This window comes from Terrapene carolina, unplaced genomic scaffold, assembly GCF_002925995.2.
Source record: "Terrapene carolina triunguis isolate 2854851 unplaced genomic scaffold, T_m_triunguis-2.0 Scaffold62, whole genome shotgun sequence".
Classification (NCBI taxonomy): domain Eukaryota; kingdom Metazoa; phylum Chordata; order Testudines; family Emydidae; genus Terrapene; species Terrapene triunguis.
This window is the reverse complement of record NW_020664413.1, coordinates 8,636,846-8,659,296: the sequence shown is the minus strand read 5'-3', so window position 1 is coordinate 8,659,296 and position 22,451 is coordinate 8,636,846. Positions and strand designations below refer to the sequence as shown.

Sequence of the window (22,451 nt, the reverse complement as noted above, 5' to 3'; positions counted from 1 at the left end):
ATTACTTTGTTATTGTTTTCCCTTTCCTCCAGATAAGCAAACAGTTAATCCCTAGAATAAATGAAATAAGTAGAGACAAAGGCCTCAATCCTGCAAACATACGTATGCTCAACTTTATCCATGAGTAACCTCAAGTCACTTCAGTGGGAGTGCTCATGTACTTAACAGGCCTTGCACAAACTCGCTATAGATATTAGACTTTTTGCACACAAAGTGTACTACTTTAAATACAGGTAAGAAAACAATCCTCAAAAAATTATAATCTAAATTCACAACTTCAGGAATTATCTTAAATTTCCTCAAAGGCTGGTTAAAAAGATATCACAAACTTGACAGCTAGTCCATTTTAAAAAATGAATTTAAAGTTTTTCAAGGCACTGCAACTGCCACAAATGCTCCAATTTGTAATAACATTTTCCTATTTTCAGGAACTTTTATTATGCAAGCCTCACATTGATACTAGAATGGTCTCAAAGATTAACCCAATACTTCAAATGGACATGTTAGACACACTCAACCTTTTCTACATACTTACCTACAGGTTTTGAGATTAAGGGGATTTCGGGAATTTCCCACCCCAAATTGTAAAGGTATTGTTAAGACAGTTTTTAAACATCCTTTGTAGTGAATGACTTCTGCTGTGCATTTGCTTCAATTATATATTTAAAATATCATTCATTTCATCTTTAAGATATTTCCTCATTCAAGCAATCTTGACAGACAACTCAGCACAAATGGAAATGGGTTAGTTATAATGAGATCTAAGGATGAAAAGCACTACGTAATAGGTAGGTAGTAGTAGTATTATATATTTATGGGAACAAAGAAATGTTAATATATGGTTTAGCTCCAAACCACAGCCATCCAGAAATGAAATCCAACCAAAGGAAAAACAACAAACACACAGAAGTACGTCAGAGTCCTCATGTGACCCCTAGAGAGAAAAGGGAATGGCGAGGGGGAGAAAGAAGAGCTGGGAAGAGGTGCGGATGGGGTGAGCAGGGAACGTGACAAATATGAATGGGGAGAGCGGGATAAGGAGAACAGAGATTTTATGAAAACTCCTTGTAGCCCCAGCCCCCCTTATACAGTGTGCGTCCGACACGACGCCGTGGGAGTCCGCTTGCTCCACCAGTGCCCCAGGGTTCAATGGCAGCCCGTGCCTGCCAGAAAGCCTTTTGCCATGGGAACCCTTTGCCACCCACCCCACGACAGCTCCAGACCCCCTGCAGAATGCCCAGAGCCTCTGACCTCCCCACTCTTACCTCTCTTATCCATGAGCCACATGAAGGCGAAGCAGGGCAGGAAGCCGATTGGGCCCCACAAGACGAGCAAGGCGATGTCCCAGCTGGAGAAGCCGAAGGCCAGGCGGGCCGAGTTCTGGATGGGGCCCCAGCTGTTCCACACCAGGCCCTGCGCGAAGCCCAGCAGCGAGAAGACCAGCAGCACGAGCCAGCGCCGCCCGTAAACCCGGCCCAGTACCGGCACCAGCCGGGGCGCCGCCGCCGCCGCAGGGGTAAGGCCCCGCCGAAGCTGGGGCACAACGGGACCCCCCGCCGCCCCCCGGGGCTGCGGTGGTAGCAGGGACTCCCGCTCCTCCACGCTGCTCCAGCCTAGACCCATCTGCGGGGGGCGGCGAGGGACCTGCCTCCGGGCGGCCAGGACGGGCTCGGGGCCAGCAGCTCTCGGGGCGGTTGAGGGGCCCGGGTCCTGCTAGGGCATCGGGGAGGGGTCCGGGGAAACGACGCCAAACTCACAATCACAGCGCCTCTGCCGGGCCCTGCCCAGCCGCATGCGCGAGCCGGGCGGCCCTGCCCACGAGCCGGCGCCTTCCCTCCCACCCACTCTACTTCCAGTCAGAGCCGCCCCCCAACGGTCACTCCCTCGGGGTGGGGGGTCTCCCTCAGTCAGAACCCCCCCCCCCACGGTCACTCCCTGGGGGTGGGGGGGGTCTCCCTCAGACAGAACCCCCTCAACGGTCACTCCCTGGGGGTGGGGGGTCTCCCTCAGTCAGAGCCCCCCCCCCCACCGCCCCCACCCGCGGGGGGGGGGGCCCCCCCCAGCCGGGCCCCCCCCCCGTCACTCCCTCGGGGTGGGGGGTCTCCCTCAGTCAGAGCCCCCCCGCCCCCCCAACGGTCACTCCCTGGACTCCCTCATCTGGAGCCGCTCGGGGGCAAGGAGCCTGAAAGGCCCTTGGCCGGGGTTCTCCATTGTGTACTGAGCTACGCTAGAGCTGCCGCACCCCGACCAACCCCCGCTGCCGGCCGGAGCCCCCAGGACGGGTCAGCGAGCGCGTGACCACAGCGCCCGGCTCCTCCGCCCACAAACAAACCCACGTGAGGGTTCCGCTGCTCTCACGTGATCGGAGGGGCGGGGCTGCTGGTGACGGACAAAGCGTGAGCCGGGCATGTTTGCCCCCTATCCCCACCCCTCTGGTGCTCTGCCCGAACACCCGGCGGGAGCATGGCAGAGGCCGCAGCCCAGGACCCCCCGCTGCCCGGTAGGTGTCCCCGGCCGGCTGACGTGTGTGCTGCGGTGGGTGTACAGCCGGGCAAGGGTGCGGCTTGCTCGCAGAGCGCGCTGGCTGCCTTGTTCTGTCATGGCCTTAGATCGCAGCCCGGTGTCCGGGCTCTGACCTCGCCACCAGAGCTTGGGCAAGTGTGAAGTGCCTGGCTGGGTCTTCAACACCCTCTTTGCAGACGGGGCGCTGGCGCCTTAGCGGCTCCCTCCCTCGCTGCCTGAACACGTGTGCACACACGTGCACGGTTTGCTCCCAGCACCTCACAGTCTGGCCTCCCTTAACCTCAAGGCATGAGTTCAGTTCCGGTAAGTACTCCGTGCTAGCAGGTCTCCGAGACGTGCATTCCTCTGCACTAGCAAACTCCGCCCCGCTTCAGCTCCATTGGGGGTAGCCAGCAGTGGAAGCTGAGGGGTAGACAGGTTTTGCCTCCTGCGGGGAGTCCTGTCTGCTGTACTGCATCCACCGTTCCTAACACCGCTGGAGCTGTACTCCTGAGGAATTACATCAACAAAGGTTACTGGTGCTGACAAGGCTGTTAATGTGTCATGTGCATGGTCCTTTACATTTGTGCCTCTGGCGAGTCATTACTACTTAGGGCTTGGCTACATTTGCGAGTTACAGCGCAATAAAGGGGCCCCGGGCGCACTAGCTCACTACCCGTCCACACTGGCAAGGCACGTAAAGCGCTCTGACTCCACGGCTACAACACTGCTGGTACTCCACCTTGGCAAGTGGAATAACATTTGCTGCACCCCCTCTGGAGCGCCACAGCGCTAGTGTGGACGAGGTGTTGCATTACTGCGCTCTGATCAGCCTCTGGAAACATCCCATAATCCCCTTAAGTCAAGTGGCCACTCTTCTCATTGTTTTGAATCACTGTTGGAATTCGGATATGCCGTTTGAAAGCTCTGTTTCTGCAAGCCGGCTGCTTATCTGCTCCGAGACAGATAAGTGTGCTCTGAGACAGATTAGTGTGGAATGCTGTGTGTGAGAGAGAGAGGCGGGGGGAGGGAGGGTCTGCTGCTGTCTGAACTTACAAGACAGCATGCTGACATGCTCTCAGCCCCCCAAAAGCCCACTCTCTCTCCCCCCAAATACACACAACACACTCCCTGTCACACTCCACCACCCCCCATTTGAAAAGCACGTTGCAGTCACTTGCATGCTGAGATAGCTGCCTATAATGCACCGCTCCCAATGCCGCTGCAAGTGCCGCAAATGTGGCCATGCCAGTTCGCAAGCAGCTGTCAGTGTGGACAGACTGCAGCGCTTTCCCTACTGCGCTCTACGAAGGCGGGTTTAACTCACAGCGCTCTACATCTGCAGGTGTAGCCATGCCCTTTGATTTTAAAAAAGGGAAGAAAAACTAACAACAAAAGTAGGAAATTAACAGCCCAATGACATTAAACGCATTAAGGCTATAAAATGTCAGGAAACACAGAAGTTAAAGTTCTCATAGTAACATTAACTTGCCCATATGAGTATCCACTTCATATTTCCAAGTTAAGATTTAAATTCATTGTATTTTTAAAATAAATTGTTTTTCTATTTGCAGTTTTCCAGCATTACAAATTATAGATTAAATCTTATTCTCTCTCTCCACTCATCCCTTGTATCCTTCTGTAAATTCCTCTGACTAATCTTCCACTGGCCCTTGGGATGTTGTGCATCATGCATCTTCCTTCTGCTCCTTCAGATCCCCACTCAAAGTCCACATTTCCCTCAACAATGACCCACATTCCCATGCCTAAAACACATATAATCTTTAAAGGAACCTCCTCAGTATGTATGGGTATCTTAGTACAAGCAACCTCATTATGTGTACTTTGCATAAATCTCTCTGATCTGATATCACCTATCCCTGACTTAAATGAGACTCCTTGTGATTCACCTATACAGATCCAATTGCAGGATCCAGGATTAAATTTGCTTTTGAGATGCTATAAAAGATGGTGAGGTATTGTGACAGGTCATCCACTTGTTACTTTTTTTCTTTAACGCAAAAGGAAACAAAGAGGTGGGAAAGAGATCTGGTTTCTGCTGGTGACTGCTAGATATGACTTGGATGGGCACAGTTCCACCAAATGTAAACTACCCTTATAGGCTGCTAGTATTGTTTTATAACAATGGTGGTCTAAATAAAAAAAATTAAATCCCCATTGAATGTTATGATATGGATTTACTTTTTTAAAAAATCTCAGATGAATTTACAGTCATCTGTCACATGAGCTAAGCTCATTATAAACTATTATCATTTGAATAAATTGAAGAATATATTCAGTTCATTATGCCATAGAAATCAATAGGTAATAGACCCTGTTTACCACATGCAATTATCATAAAATTAGTGGCTTATGCTGCACAGTATTCCAGTTTCTCTGAAAAATTATTTATTTCAGATTGGCTTCAGTTCTGTCGCAATGATTGGAAATTTAATTGATAAATGGCAGTATGTTGAATTGGGGTAGGGTGCACCAGAATTTATCTCACTAATACATCTAAGCAGCACATCAATGAAATTCAAATGATACTTAACCCCTAATTCTGCAATTGGATCTGTGCAGGTGGATCCTTATGCCCTTATGGAGTCCCATGAAAGACTATGGGCACTGGCATAATGGTATGCCCATGCAGGTCTGATTTCAGGATTGGGGCCTAAACTAGGAATTACAAGCACCAGGGTGGATTGAAGAAAATTTATACCAACCTAAATAATTAGAAATATGGGCAAAAAATAAGAAAATGAGATTCTGTCTAGACAAATTCAGGCTAGTTCACCTGGGAAAATATAATTCACACACAATTATTTAATAGGAGACATATGGATAATAGCAGAGAGTAAATAGATATGAACCTTAATGTGAAATGGCAGCAAAACTAGATCAGTCCAAATTCAGGCCTGGCTCAATTAAGTAGTGCCTAGAGGTATCAACCAAGATCAGTGCCTCATAGTGCGAGGTGCTTTACAAACACTAACACCTCACTATATTACAGCCGTGCCCCAGAGATCTTGCAATCTAGTATAACTACACTGCTACTGTAATTTCACTCATTAAAGTAGTGCCAATGATGACGTGCTGTCAAATGCAAAAGATAAACAAAGAGGGGGGAAAAAGAGATTTTTTTCCCCCTCTAACCTTTTTCAGTTATAGTAATCCTAGGTGTTTTTTATTACACTAATGAGTAGAAAATATAATTCATTCAGAAGTGTGACTTTTCAGTGCTCTTTAATGTTTAGTACAGTGATACTCAGACCTCTGTCATTCTGGAGCCAAATTAGCGATCAACATTACCCCAAAAAGCCACAGTATTGTGAAATCATTGTTTCATTTAATATTTTTATATTTATAATAATCTCACGGCAAAATGACTGACCAAGGATTCTACAATTGGTTAATAACATAGTAAAAGCATCCCGATTGGCTAATAACTTAAATTGGTTAATAATTAAATCACTGTGTTTTAATATCATGTGCTGCAAAGAGTTGCAGGAGACATATTAAAGAGTCACTTGCAGCTCCCAAGCCTCAGTCTGAGAATCACTGGTCTAATAAGTAAATACAGTACTCCCCTGTTTTTACCATAGTGTAAAAAGGAAGACTCTGAATATATGTGAAATAATTAATACAATAAATGTTCAGTAATTAATTCAAGCCTTCTCATCGTCTGACTGTTTTGGAGTATATTTTGACACTCATACTGACCAGTAAGAACTGATACATTTTAAGCAAGAAACAGCAACAATAACAAAAAATGAGCAGCAGATATTAAAATAGATAATGTAAAGCTATCTTTATTTACTATTGATTTCATATGATTAAAATGATTTATTTTAATTTTATTTGAAATCATTCCACCATATTTCATAGCACTATAACAAATATGCAGATATTCCAGTGGTGGCATGACCTTTTCTAGCTATTTAATTAGCACAGTCTAACATTTCACATGAATTTTTCTTGTTTGCTGGATTTCATACCATTTAAATTTGTTAATGTAAAGGAGCATTGCATTGTTGATAAACTGTTGGAAATCAAATTATCTGGCAGCTAACTGATTGCATTATTTCACTCATGGATATAACACTTCTCTAAATATGCTAATATCACTCTTTCCTCCATATGATGGCATTTTTCCCATTCTCATAACTGACATTTGTATATTTGGGTGTGGAAATCTCTGCATGCTTTAAGCTCATTATAATGTAACCTAGAAACCTGAATATCATCAGATCAGCTAAATGTGTATTCAGACAAATATGAAGATTTTTTGACTCCTAAGACTTACACAAGTAGAGTTTTATGGGGTTTTTTGTTTGTTTTTGTTTTTTTAATGTAGTAGCAAAGAATTTGGTCATGAAGGGTTAGACTTCTGTTATGAAGTTGAGAGAGACAAGGTAGGTGAGGTAATATCTTTTATTGGACCAACTTCTGTTAGTGAAAGAGACAAGCTTTTGAGCTATACGGAGCTCTTCTTCAGGTATAGGAAAGATTCTCAAGCCAGGTCTACACTACCACTTACTTCAGTACAACTTATGTCACTCAGGGGTGTGAATAAGATACCCCCAAGTGACGTAAGTTACACCATCCTAGGTGCTGGAGTGGACAGCGCTATGTCAGCAGGAGAGTCTTGGAAGTGGATTTATTATGCCAATGGGAGAGCTCTCTCTCATCAGCATAGAGTGTCTTCACCAGACATGCTACAGCGGCACAGCTGCACTGATATAGCACTTCAAGTGTAGACTAGCCCTCAGACTGTCACAGCTAAATACAAGGTGGAACAGATTGTTTAGTGTCAGTAGTTCACACACATTTTAAGGACCATTTAAGATGAAATGGCCTGATCACACCCCTGCAGTCATAGGACAAAAAGGGGAGTTAGTGGCTTACAGATTTTTCTAATAGCCATAAATCCAGTGTCTTTATTAAGACCGTGATTTTTCGTGTCTAGAAAAGTTATGAATTTGAGCTCCCAGGCTTGTCTTTTGAAGGCATAAAAGAATATGCTATAGTATACTAAGCAATCTGTTCCACCTAGTATTTAGCTGTGACACTCTGAGTACCTTTTCCAGACCTGAAGAAGAGCTCCGTGTAGCTTGAAAGCTTGTCTCTTTCATCAACAGAAGTTGGTCCAATAAAATATATTACCTCACCCACCTTGTCTCTCTATTATCCTGGGACCGACACAGCTACAACAACACTGCAAACATGAAGTAGGGAGATGTTCTTTTGAAACTGCTCCAATCTTTCATGTAAAGGCAATTCACAATGCCTGCTACTATATATGTCTTAAAATTCACTGTACAAAAATTTGGAAAAGTGCATTGCTGTGCATATAATCCTGTTTATATCATAATATCTTTGATTGGTTTTGTTTGTGGTTTTTATGGGAGTCTTGTTTGTTTTGGAGAGGGTACTAGGGATTTTCTAAAATATTCAAGATCTCTGTACATTTGCAGGTTTCTGATAGTCAGTGTGAAGTTCATTATAAATAAAAATAATTTACATTGGTATTTTTGATTGAAGCCAGCTTAGTTAGACGAGAACTAACAAGCACCTGAGACCAATTTGCTATTCCCACACACCCAAAATTGGTTCAGGTGCAGTGAAGCTTGAAGGCACATGTCACTGATCTGAATGCGTATTATTTTTCAAGAATGTTATTTAACAACCAACCCCCAAACATTCAGACCCCAGAAAATGCACAGTTAGGGTTTGTCTACTCAGTGAAGTTAGTGCACAGTAAGCTAGAGTGAGAATTTAAAGCATGCTAGTGGCTTTGCACTAACTCCCTGTGTGGACACCCTTACTGAGCACTGAGAGTGCCCTGGGGTGTTTTGCTTAATGTGTTTCTGAAGTGCATTAAGCTACAACGCACAAAGGCACTCTTACTGTGCTGTAGGAGTGTCCACACAGGGTAGTGCACACTAGCTGCTGCAAGCATTTCCACTGTGTAGACAAGCCCGTAAGGTTGCGCTTCTCAAAAAAGGCATCCAGACCACTTTAGATTTTCCTTGCCCCCTAGAGATGATAGCTACCATCTTCATTCTTTGCACAGAACATCAAAAATATACACCAGAGAACATTGATTCTGTAACTTGTTTCATATGTTCATGTCTCTCCATACTAAGTGAACTCCTTTTGTCACCACACTAATGGTTGTGCTGTTTCCATGTAATTGCTCTAATGTAATGATCTAGGCATTTGTGATTTATATCTGAAGATATTCGATCTTGAATAATTGGCTGCCATATGGAATCAAAGGAGGCACGGTGCACCTTACAAAATCAAATAATTTGAGGAGCTGAATGCCTTCAGGGTGATCAGGCCCTTCATGAAAAATGGGGAATGACTGCCTTCAATAAGCTGGTCTTTCTATTGAAGATGGTGCACGACCACCAGAACATAGATAGGGACACTTTGGAGTGGGACATTCTATATAAACAGTGAAGAAAATCTTGGGGTTGAAGAGAGATATTTTGATACCATTAGTAGTAGTTTGTCTACTATAAAGCTGTGAAATTTAATATATTTCTACATTCTAAAGCTGTACTTTCCAGTAAAATTCTGTATATTCTATCTCTCTGGACAGACAGTAACTTTTCTATCGAGTGTATATGTATTACGTAAAAAAACTAACATTAATGCAACTTTAAGATTGAGAATTCATTCAGAAAGGTCAGGGGATTCACACCTTAATGGACAACAGTAGGTCAAATTTAGCCCTAAATCAAGGTTTTGTAACAGCAAGTTTTTGCTAAACCCAAACTGTGAAATTCAAAACAAAATGCTGGAAACAATGTTTCATAAACAATTATTCCCCTTCTTTGCTGGAAACCTAAACATCAGCATTATGCTAGTGCAGGGGTGGGCAAACTTTTTGGCGTGAGGGCCACATTGAAGGGCGGGGTAGGGAAGGCTGTGCCTCCCCAAACAGCCTGGCCCCCACCCCCATCCGCCCCCTCCCACTTCCCGCCCCCTGACTGCCCCCCTCAGAATCCCTGACCCATCCAACCGCCCCGCTCCTTGTCCCCTAACCGTCCCCTCCCAGGACCCCCCCGCCCCAACCTCACCCCCATCCAACCCCCCTGCTCCCAGACCCCTGACTGCCCCCCTGCCCCCTATCCACAGCCCTGCCCCCTTACCATGCCGCTCAGAGCAGCATGTCTGGCAACTGCGCCGCCCGGCCGGAGGCAGACACACTGCTCTGCAGGAGTGTGCAACCCTGCTGCCCAAAGCGCTGCCCGCGCGGCGGCATAGCTGCAGAGGAGGAGGGACAGCGGGGGAGGGGTCGGGGTAGCCTCCCCAGCCGGTAGCTCAGGGGCCGGGCAGGACGGTCCCGCGGGCCGGATGTGGCCTCTGGGCTGTAGTTTGCCCACCTCTGTGCTAGTGCATGAAAGTGAAATTGATTAGGAACTGACTCAAAAGTTAAACTCACCAGACTATTTTCATCAAAGGAAAATGGAAACAAACATAATAAATAATGAAAAGCGCTGTTATTAAATATTTACATTACAGTAATGCCCAAGGCCCCAATCAGGATCGGAGACCCTCTTGTGCTGCATGCTGTATAAACCTCTCTGGACATGTACACAATGGATTCTTCAAATTTCTTTCAGTTTAATAATCTAAGGTGTTATTAGCACAAATATTTGTTTTGTTGTAAAGTATATATTTTAACCTGACAGCCCTTTAAGAAACTATACTGCATCAATAACTAACCATAATTACGGTTAAGATTTTGTCATGGTTCTTTTTAGTAAAAGTCACAGACAGGTCATGGTCAATAAACAAAAATTCACAGAAGTCCGTAACCTGTCTGGGACGGGGAGGGGTATCACTGACAGCCCAAACCCCGCTGCACGCGTGAGGGAGCAGCTGACAGCTCGAGTCCTGCCACTGTCCTGGGAGCTGACAGCTCCTCCAGCCCCGCCGCTGCAGGCGGGGGCTGAAGCCAAAGAAGTCACAGAGGCCTGTTAAAGTCCCAGAATCCATAAACTGTGACAAAACTATATTCTTAATCATGATGCACATCCTATATATATGTGTTCTCACCCTTTTGGGGCTTAGGACCTATTTGTAAACCTTGATGGCCTGTTGTGATCCAGTACATAGCTTTAATGCAATATATATATACACATACACACACACGTTTATACTAGGTAGTGCATGTGTGAACCACTGCCCCCTACTGCATAGAATAAGAACTACTCAATTGTATTATAGGCCTATGGTTCTCACCCTTTTGGGGCTTAGGACCTATTTGTAAACCTTGATGGCCTGTTGTGACCCAGTAAATAGCTTTAATGCAAAAAATACCTAGCTTGCTAAATATATCTTACCCACAGTATATACATGTTAATGTAATAAGTATTGAATAACAATGAAATAAGTACACCATTGTGATGGAATACACTTCTGTATTCACACTCTACACACTACTGTAATAATCTTTGTACAAAGTATGCCTTGTATGGTATCCTTTGAAAATTCATAATTTGCTGGTCAGTATTGTCCTGGTGAAATACGTATGGCAACATTGTATGTGAAATTATAAGATTCCCCTGTATGGTGTTATTAACACATTTTCCAAACCCCACAACCCTGCCCAAACAAAACTTGGCAAACAGGTCTGTCCAAACTAAAAAATTAAGCAGAGCACACATTCCTAATTTAAGCAGTAAATACAGTCATCAAGCAGGAAGGGAAGACTAAGGAAGTTCAAACAGGTGGGAAAAAAACCAGCAGGGAATATCCATCCACATAGACTCTCTGACTCCTGGTTCTCAGCTGGAAATTTTTTTCAAGAGGGGGACTGAAACTCTGAAAAGGAGGGACAGACACCCCAAGGCGCACCCCTCTCTCTCTCCCCCTGCCCATCACATTCACTAGACCCAAAGAGATGAAGGAAGCAGACATTGAACTCTAGGAGGGGTGGCAGGGAGGGGTCCTGACCAACGGAGTTCGGTCAGTAAGCATATGATGAGAAAACTTTGCTTTGACTCTAATATAGTTTGTTAGCCACCAGTAAGCATTTCATCTTTATTTTTCTTCTAACCATTTCTGACTTTTATGCCTCATTACTTGTACTCACTTAAAATCTCTCTTTGTAGTTAATAAACTAGTTTGATTGTTTTATCTAATCCTGTGTGTTCAAGTTGAAGTATCTGGGTAACAAATTGTATTATTCCCTTAAAGGAATAACAGACTCAGTATATTGGTACTGTCCAGGAGGGGGCTGGGCAGTACAGGACATACATTTCTGGGGGGAAATCTGAGAGTGGGAGTTTGTTGGGATCACCCTGTGGCAGTCTAAGGCTGGTAAGAGCCAAGGGGTGGCTGGCTGACTGCAGCACGCACACAGGCAGAGCTGGGAGTGACTTACATGCTGGAGGCTGTTTGTGAGCAGCAAGGTTACAGGGCAGGGTGACACAGCTACTCGTTAGTCTGGATTGTATCCTGGTATGTCGCAACCACGTATACCATTGCAGCGGCTCCCGTCCCCTGGGGCGGGGGCTGGGCTCAGCTCCCTGCTCTGGCCATTGCGATCTCTGGGGTTGCAGCGTTGGTCAGGCTTGGCCTGACCTCCTTAATGAGGGTCTGGCCAAGCCAAATTTGGAGAGTAAAGTTGTGACCTGACACATGGGGTCACAGCGCCACTCAAACTTGATCTGACTGGCCCTCCATCATCATGATGAAGGGGCGGCTAGGCCATACCAGAGTGGCGCTGCAACCTCACAGTGCCTGGAGAGGGGAGCCAAGCCCAGCCAGCACTGTGGGACCGGAGCTGCAGGAGCCACTGCTGCAGGGTGAGTGTAGGGTGAGTTCTGCAACCCTCCCCCACACCCCCTGCGGGCAGAACCTGACCCTTTCTCAGGGCCTCCCATCTCCTGGGTGAGGGACTTGATTTCCCCCTCCCCCACTGGGACATCCACACAACCCTTTGACACATTCTGGTGATGCAATTTTGGGTTGCAACCAATGGGTTGAGAAACCGTGTTATAGGCTGTACACTGTTACTAGCTAAAGGGAGTAGTCCCTTTTGACCAGAAAGATCTACAGTCTCTCTCTCTCTCTCTCTCTCTGCTATTGCCCTGAAGTTCTGACTATGTTGTACAATACAGACACATCTGTGAGGTCCTACATGACTACAAATGTCAGTGCATCTTATAGTATGCATTGAACAACTTACAGTAATATTAAAATTGACCATTAACAAAGAAAGTAAAAAATAGAAAACATTTTGTATGTACAATGTGGCCACACCGTGTGATAGGGTGGGATTTTGTAGGTTGTTGGTTGGTTTGAAAAATGAATGTTTCAATATCCTGACTTGTGAATTCTCAGTTTTTCTACTGTGTCATTGTAGCAACATTACTCTTTGCATTAAATACCCTGTACCTTTGAAGAAAGTAGATACAGGGTTGTGATCGGGGTACACAAGTGCTGCAGAAGCACTTGAAAGGTACTTTTTTGCTGCTAAATCACTCTCACAGCAGTGTAAGTGGGTGTAATTTATGTGCCAAAGGACAAAGGTGTGGATTTGTGGCAGGCAAGAAAGACAAAGCCTCCCCCACACACCTTACATCATGTTGGAGATTTTTTGATCGAAGACCATGATTTTTTCCCTCTAAAACTAAATAAATATTCATCTGTCCAGTGAGTTCTGCAGATCCTCTAAACGTTCTGTTTCCCATAACTCTGCTAAAGCCAATAAACAGAAATATACAAAGGTTACCAAAAAATCTGTTGAATGCTATCCTTTAGACCAAATGAGTATGCCCCATATGAAATCTGGAGCTGTATCCTCTCCTTGGCAACAATGAAAGTGCAGCTTGAGCACAAAGCTGGTTTCTCAGTTAATGACTTGAATCACTTTTCAAGGAAACAGGTTTCAGAGTGGTAGCCGTGTTAGTCTGGATCAGCAAAAAGAATGAGCAGTACTTGTGGCACCGTAGAGACTAACAAATTTATTTGAGCATAAGCTTTCGTGGGCTAAAACCCACTTCATCGGATGCATGCAGTGGAAAATACAGTGGGAAGATAGATATATACAGACAGCAAGAAAAAATGAGTGTTGCAGTTTGTATGGTAACTCCCATTTTTTCATGTTCTCTGTGTGTGTGTATATGTGTGTGTGTGTGTGTGTGTGTGTGTGTGTGTGTGTGTGTATATATATATATATATACACACACATATCTTCCCACTGTATTTTCCACTGCATGCATCCGATGAAGTGGGTTTTAGCCCACAAAAGCTTATGCTCAAATAAATTTGTTAGTCTCTACGGTGCCACAAGTACTCCTCGTTCTTTTTCCTTTTTTTTTTTCCCCCCCAAGGAAAGAAAAACAAACTGTAGGTCAGGTGATATATGTCATCAGTCTCTGCATCAGCGTATCTTGCAGACTGATCACTCCCTTTGCTATTAGCAGGATTCTTCAAGGATGCTGTTGGTAGTGGGTGAGGTCTATTTCTTCTCTCTTCCGCTACTCCTCCACTAATAGCAGAGATCAGTGACAGTTTAATCACGAAAGTCTCATTGATGCTCAGAGAAGTTGTATCTAAACACTCATGTATTGCCCTGAAATCTTATCAATATATATATTTAAGTGCCTCCTAGTGCCATAAAATAGTTTGTAATTTTGCAGACCAGTGTAATCACATGCAGATTACTGTAACTATTTAAAAAAATAACACTTACCTTGTGGGTGTAATTGAGAAAATTTTTAAGTATAAGCCCCTGGCCAGATCATTACATTTACTTTTGGTTTTGAGGGGTTTTGGATCCCGCCCTTCTTAACCATCCTCCCCTGATTGCCAGGCACTTAGGAAGATGGAGGTTAGTTGACTTGAGTGGCTTGGCACTCCCAGAGTACTGTATTCAAAATACCTGGGGTTGTCCTTTAACTCTTTATCATTTTTTTCTCTTTATAAGAAGTTAGGATGATAAATTCTTACACATTTGCAAGCAAAACAGTGTAATGGGGGTTATTCTACAAATATTTTCAATAGAACTTGTTCTCCTTCCTTTCAAAAATAATTCTAAACCCTCTCAATTAAACTCCATTATTTAAACAGCGGGGTACATTGGCAGGAGACAACTACTGTTCGCTAATGAATTCTTGTAATTTGCTACATTATTCTACTTTAATGACAGCACATTTAACTTTTTAATGACTGTACATTTAACTTCTGAACAACTTTAATCAAACCCACTTTTCTGCAGACTCCCTGCTGTGCTAAACTCTTTATTCCCAAACCCTGTACAGTATTCAGAATAAATTTTAAATCAGAAATTGAGAACTGATTTTTCTCTTGGCAGCACAGAGAGACTGGAAAGTGATTGTCAGAAATCATCACTACCCTTTCACCTCCCCCACAGTATTAAAATCTGGATCCATTATTGTATATTAAAACACCTCTTGTAAAGATGATTGGCTTTTCAATTAGCAGATTGTTATTTTGAAACGTAACAGCAATGAAGTGCCATTGCAAACAATGCAAAACATCTGTGCCAAATCATAATTTCTTGCAGTAATTGAATTTGAGTTGAAACTTGACAAAGTATGATTCTTGGTTGGCTTCTAAACATGTCTTGTGTAAAGTCAAAAAGTGGGACAAATTATTCATTCGCCTTTTGTGCTGTGGAGATACATCACTTGTTGGGGCCGATAGAAAAAATTAGTTTGCTAATACTCTTGTCTCTTTTTTAATCAGATTACAGTTGGGCAGCAGAAGACTCAGTCTCAGTGTTTCCTCTCTTTAAAGGGAACATGCATCTCCACTCCGCGCTTCCCCGTGGCTTGTGGCGTACTATGTCCAAGATGTGTTGTTGGCATTTTGTTTCCTTTGTATAAATTTTACTTTTACTTATCAAAGACCAAATTGTGTACTGATTTACACACGATGCAATGTGGGGAGTTTGCACAGGGTATAAATCAGTGTAGAATTTGGCAATTAGGAATGAGTTTAAGTAAAATTGAAGGTAAACCAGAGGTATTAGAGGAAAGAACTTTTCTTTTTAAAAGCAGCAAGTGGTATATCTTGCATCAACTGACAGTCTTAATAAGTTATTCACAACATTAAAGCCTTGATCTTGCAAGTATATGCTTCACTTTACTCACATGAGCACATGTATTATAGGATTGCGCCTACTTGGAGATAAAGAATAAAAATTTAGAGGAGTGACTTGTTTTACTGCATTGAAAATAAGATTTCATGTTAGATACCTGCAGTTCTGAGCAAGAAGTATTTATCCATAGCTCACAGCCACACAGTTAATAAAGCAAAAAATCACTACATTCATTTACAACAACTGACATGCACCAGGGAGTATAAAACAATTTAAATGAAGTAGTACATGATTAAAACAATTTTGCCTTTTCAAACCTGATCTGTTGTCCTATTTTTCACATGACAGAAACATAATTATATTTTTGTGTGAAAGTTTAATGTGACATAAATATTTTATTAAGTGGTATGATATGACCTGAATATTTAGGAAGTTTTACCTTCTATTTCATGCCAGGATTTACTGGCTACATTCTTTGCAGTTGGCTGATAATCATCTCCCTGGAGTAGATAGCCTTCTTAACATACTGTGTGTATCATGGTGCTGCCCATGAATTCACTTAAGGAATGAAATAATTCGTTCGACCTGGGTGAACTTTTTGAAAAATGAATATTCTACTTAGCTTGCTAATTACCAAGAGGCATGAAGAGGACTACACCAGAGACCTCCTCCTGGTTAAGAGCTACACAGGAAAGAGCTTGACAAATCCTATCGCAGCACCTCTAGATGTGCATTTTTTCACTTGACAGTGCTATAGTCAGCCCAGAGGAAGGACGGAGGTAACAAAAATTTGAAGCAAAAAATCTACCTTCATATCTCCTGTCAACTCTCATTGCCTACAGCTCTTCAGGAAGCCATGGAGGGGATTGATATAATGCTGCAAAATGATAAACTAAATGAATATAGGGAGCTTTCAGGAGCCTCAGATTCCAGAATGACTGATCCCTCAAAGACTCTTGATGCAAGTGTCACAGATCAGGGCAACTGCACCAATATTCCTCCTCTATGGTCCACCAAGGGCACCCACTCTCGGGCTTCCAGCTTCCCAGCTGTCACATCTCTCTCCCTCCTCACTGGGTTTTTTTCCAGGCTGCCTACACTGAATTCCCCAGCGAATTAGACTGCCTAAGCAGGGCTGCTGTGCCTTTTCCTCAGAGGCTATAAGCAGCACAATTGCCCATAGGTATAAGTTACTACACAGCTCCTTCTAAGCAAGCACATTTATTCTTAAGGTGAAAGCATTACAGACAAATAAACAATAAAAGAACCTGAATGCATGCTAACAAACTAACCAGAGATCACCCCCAACTCCAACAAGGGCTATGGCAGGTGATCAGTCCTTCAGATCCCACCTGGGGTATTTCTGTGGTTATAAGTTCATAACCACCTTGACTCAGAACAAGCACCCCCATGACTAGGTCAAGTCCTTCCAACCCTTCCGAGGAAGGATTGAGGCCTCTCTTGGACAGAAGGCCTGTCTGTTTTCTGGATCAGAAAGCAGGCCTCAAGTCAGTTTAAACTTAGGCTTTTTATCCAAAAGTCATTTCTTTGTCTGTTGGTTCTCTAGAGAATCCAGTTTGAACCAGTATATGCGAGCCTGTCCAGGTTAGGGGTATCTCTCTGGGGAGGTTACAGCCTGAGTGAATTTGCCTGATCACTTCCCACTGTCCCATCCTTCCCCCATGGAATTACTTACAATCTCTGGCCCATAATGATACACATATGTAATACAGTAAGATCTTCCAAAGATACAGCAAGTTCTCTGTTCCTTGGGATTTTACCAAATCATACAAATTACCTAAATAGAAAAGGGCTTCCTACAAGACTGTTCTCTGAGGCTTCAAGCTCCAGTCAATTCTTGCCACTAAGAGGCCTTTTTTCCTTTGCCAAAAAACTAACCCACCCACTCTCTGTTCCTGGGCAAAAGGACGTAGGGAGTTTTTGTTTTGCTTTAATTAAAGAATTGCTTATTTGCTGTACACAGACTGCTTTTTTACTGAATGGAGAAGGTGTTTCAGTACCTATCCAGACAGCAATGCTTCAAAGAGAGTTGAGAACATATTGGCTCTAATTCAGGAGTGGTCAGCCTGAGCCTGAGAAGGAGCCAGAATTTACCAATGTACATTGCCAAAGAGCCACAGTAATATGTAATGACTGTCTATGTATATATATGCACACACATAATTATATAATTTGATAATCATATTTTATATATTTATAATGTGTAATTAACAATAATAAAAAACTTACCCTTTTACTTAGTGGAACTTCTAGCAATCCTTGCTTTCAACAATTCCCTTGAAGTTTTATTTCTGTTTAGTTGTGCTCACAAACAGAAGTTCTCTTAAATGGCTGTCTGTCAAAATGGATCGGTGGTTGGATTTCACATGTTTGAGTGTCGAGAAAATAGACTCACAAAGATAGGTCGAGGCAAGCAAACATCAAGATTAAGTTTAGGGCTGCACCTCTGATGTTGGGGTATTTATCCTTTGGTACAGATTTCCAGGAAGTAAGGGTCCCCTCTGTCTTCTGAGCAGAATTCAATCTGTCATCTTCCAAAAGTTCTATTATTTCGGTCTGGGATGTTGCTTCATCAGTGACTAAAGGGTGCTTCAGACAATCGGCTTCAGCACTAAAAGGGTCAATCAGAAATCTGAGTTAGGTCTTTTCCGCTGCAAATCTTCGAATCTTTCCTCAAAACTGTCTTACGATCTTTAATCACGCTCGTATACCTAGTATACTCCATTTTAGGGGTTCTGCTGCATCTTCTTTTGATGTGGCTTGAAGTTGTGACATTGAGGGAAAGTGTGTCAGCTGTCCCTCAAGCATTTGTCTGGGAAACAACTGCAGTTTGTTCATGAACACAAATATGCCTTGCACTAGATCAGACAGCAACCGGAATTTTCCTTGCAAGTCCACGTTTAGTTTATCCAAATGCAGCAGCATGTCTGCAAGAAATGCCAAATCTAGAACCCACACAGGATCTGTAAGCTCGGGCAGTATTCTGTGTTTCTCCTCCATAAACTATTTTACTGGTTCCAGAAGCTCAAAAAAACGGGAAATAACTTTACCTCTCGAGAGCCACCGAACTGCACAGTGACATGGCAAATCGGCAGGGGAGTCTTCTTCATCCAGTTCTTAAATTAGATTTTGAAATTGTCTGTGATTGAGTGCATTTAAGCAAATGAAATTCACAGTGTGCAAGACAGGTTTCATGACATGATCAGATTTGAGATTTTTAGATACTAGTTGCTTCTGATTGAATAATACAGTGAAATGTCCAAAATTCATGAAAGCTCTCGTCAGACTTACAAAGCCCTACTAATCCATTCGCAGATCCCCACATGGATGGAGCTCTGTCCGTTGCAATGGCAGTGAGCTTGGTAAAGGCAAGTTGTTTTTCACAATTACCAACATCAACGCCTACTTTAGATCTCGTCCACGAGTTCTGTGCCTTAGTAACACGATATCGATGAATTCTTCCCTTATAACACAGTCGTCAGACACAGTGCGGGCAAATACCGATAATTGAGGTTTATCCTGTGCATTGCATGACTCGACCAAAGTGATATTCAAATACTCCCACTGCTGAAGTTGCGCGTGCAGTTGCGATTCAATGTCACCGTTCAGGTCAGAGATTCTGCGTTCTGTTGTGTGACGTGAAAGCTGCAGACCAGAAGTTTTCTTCCGTAGAGTCTTGTTCTCTGGTGACAGGATTGAAATCACATCAGTGAGGCACGTTTTTTACGAACTCACCTTCAGAGTAGGGCTTTTTCGCACGGGCTATTTGCCAGGCCACATAATAGGAGGCTAACGTTACTGTTTGCTATCGGTTGGAAAATCTGGTGAAGAACTGGGATTCTACATCCTTTTGTTTTTTCCAAAGTTTTCAATTTTAAAGTGTGGAGTTCAGAACCTTGTGGGAATTCTTGATCCATATGTGCACGGCTCGAAGAGAAATGACACTGCAAGTTTGAAGATTTGAACTGAGAGATACACGTCTGGCAAAGAAGACACCATGGCCTTCCCATTACATTCAACGAAAAAGTACTTATTCTTCCACTCCTGTTGGAAGCCTCGATTTTCATCTGTGTATTTTGCACTTGCCTTCCTTTGTTAGATGGTGTAAGAAAAATATTGATAAAAATTTCCACAGCAGCACAGTGTTTACACTCCCATTTCTGAGTCCAAACTGAGTAATGTGCTCGCTGCGAGACGTGATGTAATGGCATGGAACCTAGTCACCATGTGCTTGTGCAAGGATTCAAGGAGACACAGGCACCGACTTTCCGGAGTTGAGGCCATCAGTATTGAGGTTGTCAGTGCCAGCATTCTCATTGATGCCTTCTTCTTACCACCAGATGACAGAGTATGGTGCCTGCTTGAGGGATGACCTCTTTGGTTCCGTTTTTGCCATTATTACCTCCTCTGGGTCCAAACTGATCCTCATGAGTTGCTCCAATATGTGTAGCTCAAAACAAGCATCCCTGGACTTACTGGGTGCTCAACCCCCTGCTCTGCCCCAGGTCCCGCCCCCACTCCTTGGGGGAAGGGATGGAATTTTAAAAATTACCTTTTACCTTATTTTATTATATTTTAAATTTTGCAATAAAATATGCCCATATGACTGGAGAAGGTGTGTGATTTTGACATCACAAGAGAAACTAGAGTAGAAACAAGAAAGGATTTTTAGTTGGTCTCTGTTTTTATTTGACATAAGTACAAACTCTCTATGGCTCAAGCTCCAAGCTTCCTAGAAGAGAGTATTTGTTTAGATGCACCTTGCTAAAGCACAAGGTATGTGTATAAATCAGTTTAGAACGACTCTCAAAATCAACAGTTGGCTGAATGGATGCTGTAATGAATCTTCCCACCCCTTCAGGGAAAGTCTCTATAAACAGACAGGCTTTTGCAGTACGCCCCAACAGTTGAGCACCTTAAACTATACAATATAACTGATGTTTCCACATTAAAATGCAATTTTGAAAAATCCTACAAGCAAGAAAACTGCCATAAATTGTTTGTGTTTCTTTGGATTTATGTCCTTAAAAATGAAACTTTGCAGGCTTTTTAAAATCAGACCAGGCAAAAGAACAGCTGTGTGGTGATAAACTTAGCCTAACTAGGAGTAATTTTATTTTACTGTATGTTTGAAAAGCTGAAAGACAAATACGACCAGCACAGCTGCCTAGTCATGGAAGGCTAACTCTGCTTTATATCACAATGAATTGCACCAGGAATTAGCAGTTTAGGGTGGTATAATTTTTTAAAAGGTCTCTCCTCCCAAAGTTCTGTCTGTCCCTCCAGCAGTGTCTGAGCTTCGCCCTTTTTTTTGACCTAGTGTCACAGCAAAAACATGCTGAGTAGCAATCTGTTAATCATACCAGATAGCCAGCTTGCTTGTGACTGCACCAGTATCTGCTGTCATGCTCCCAGATGAACACTTTTCCTGAACTTGCTTTTTCCATGTGTATTAATCAATCTATTGCTTGGTAACCCATTGCTGCTTCTTCCTGGTGTATGGGATAACATATGGCAAGGCATATGGTCCCCATGAGACCTCCATATGCTTGGGTATTAATGTAGTGGAGTGTGTGAGGCCGAAGGCCAGGACTTATCTTCACCTTCTCTCTCAGCAATGCCATGTCGAGTTTTGTTCTGCTTATAAGAGGAGAGCTTATAAAAACCTCCTGAATTAAGAAATGGCAGCCATCTTTAAAAATATTACCATACTTTTATCATTTAAAATGAGTGAACAGAGAGGCCTTTGGTTTATTCTTAAAACTTTACATGCTGGAATTTTCATAGGAGCTAAAGGCAGTTAGGAATTCAACTTTCATTGAGATTTAGGGACCGAACTCCCTTAGTCTCCTTTGACGGTTCCAGACTTAGTGCCTGTATGGGAGTAGGAACCAGTGCTTCCATAAAATACAAAAACTTCATTTATTCCCATTGCAGGGGGTCGTGAGGTTATTACATGGGTAGTCGCGAGCTGTCAGCCTCCACCCCCAAACCCCACTTCACCTCCAGCATTTATAATAGTATTAAATATAAAAAATACGTTTTTAATTAATGGGGGGGGGTTGCAATCAGAGGCTTGTGAAAGGGGTCACCAATAAATAAATTTGAAAACCACTAGTCTGAACTCTACTGTAAGAAGAAATTGAATTTATCCATTCTGATTTTTTGAAGAAAATTAAAAAAAAATGTTTTTTTATTTAAATTGGATTTTTTTATTTTGTTAATTAAATTATAATAATTTTTCTTTTTAAAAATAAACCTGTTTAAAATAAAATCTAGATTTAATACAAAATATGATAAGGCCTAAATTTATTATAATCTCTTAAAACATTTAAATAAAAAATAAATATGCTGAATCCATTGTTGAGTTAAAGGCTGGTTTCCTATATAAAGAAAGCATCGGAGGGAAATGGCTAACTTTTGAGGTCTAGATTTATAAATATGGCACAATAGGTCAGCCTAAGTAACTTAGGAGAATGTATCATTTTCAAGAGACAGCTGAGTAGGAAGTTAAGCTCCTGTCACTTTCACTTAGGCATATTTGAAAATTTTCCCAGGCTGACCTGAAGTAATCAGTTTAATTCACTGACAACAGTTAATCCCTCTGTTTAATAAATCATTTACTTGTAAATGTGAAACACGTTTTGATAAGAGAAGTTAATGTATCCATAACATTTAACGTAGTTTCGTTGAATAAAAATCTATGCTGTTTTGTGCGTTTTAATTAAATTTCAGTTACCATCCTAATGCAACTTGACACATATCATGAGCAAAAAGTTAACTGTCTAGTAAATAAGCAATATATCATTCACCATTTTCTAACATACTAAAAATTTAC

The 22,451-nt window shown here is 42.7% G+C and overlaps 2 protein-coding genes across 4 annotated transcripts in view; one reads left to right on the top strand and one right to left on the bottom strand.

The window, feature by feature from the left end:
- Positions 1 to 1,751, bottom strand: part of SLC49A4 (solute carrier family 49 member 4) — a 120,418-nt gene extending 118,667 nt beyond the window's left edge. Inside the window, exon 1 of the mRNA XM_026647400.1 lies at positions 1,266 to 1,751. Coding sequence (XP_026503185.1) covers positions 1,266 to 1,623 — 358 coding nt within the window. The 5' untranslated portion in view covers positions 1,624 to 1,751. The remainder of the gene's footprint in view (positions 1 to 1,265) is intronic.
- A 646-nt stretch (positions 1,752 to 2,397) lies between these two features.
- Positions 2,398 to 22,451, top strand: part of HSPBAP1 (HSPB1 associated protein 1) — a 57,371-nt gene continuing 37,317 nt past the window's right edge. For 2 of the 3 annotated variants that reach the window (XM_026647762.2, XM_026647761.2), the window contains exon 1: positions 2,398 to 2,500. In XM_026647762.2, coding sequence (XP_026503547.1) covers positions 2,464 to 2,500 — 37 coding nt within the window. In that variant the 5' untranslated portion in view covers positions 2,398 to 2,463. Of the gene's footprint in view, positions 2,501 to 2,764; positions 2,827 to 22,451 lie in introns of those variants that run through there. The other variant, XM_026647763.1, reaches the window with a different exon arrangement.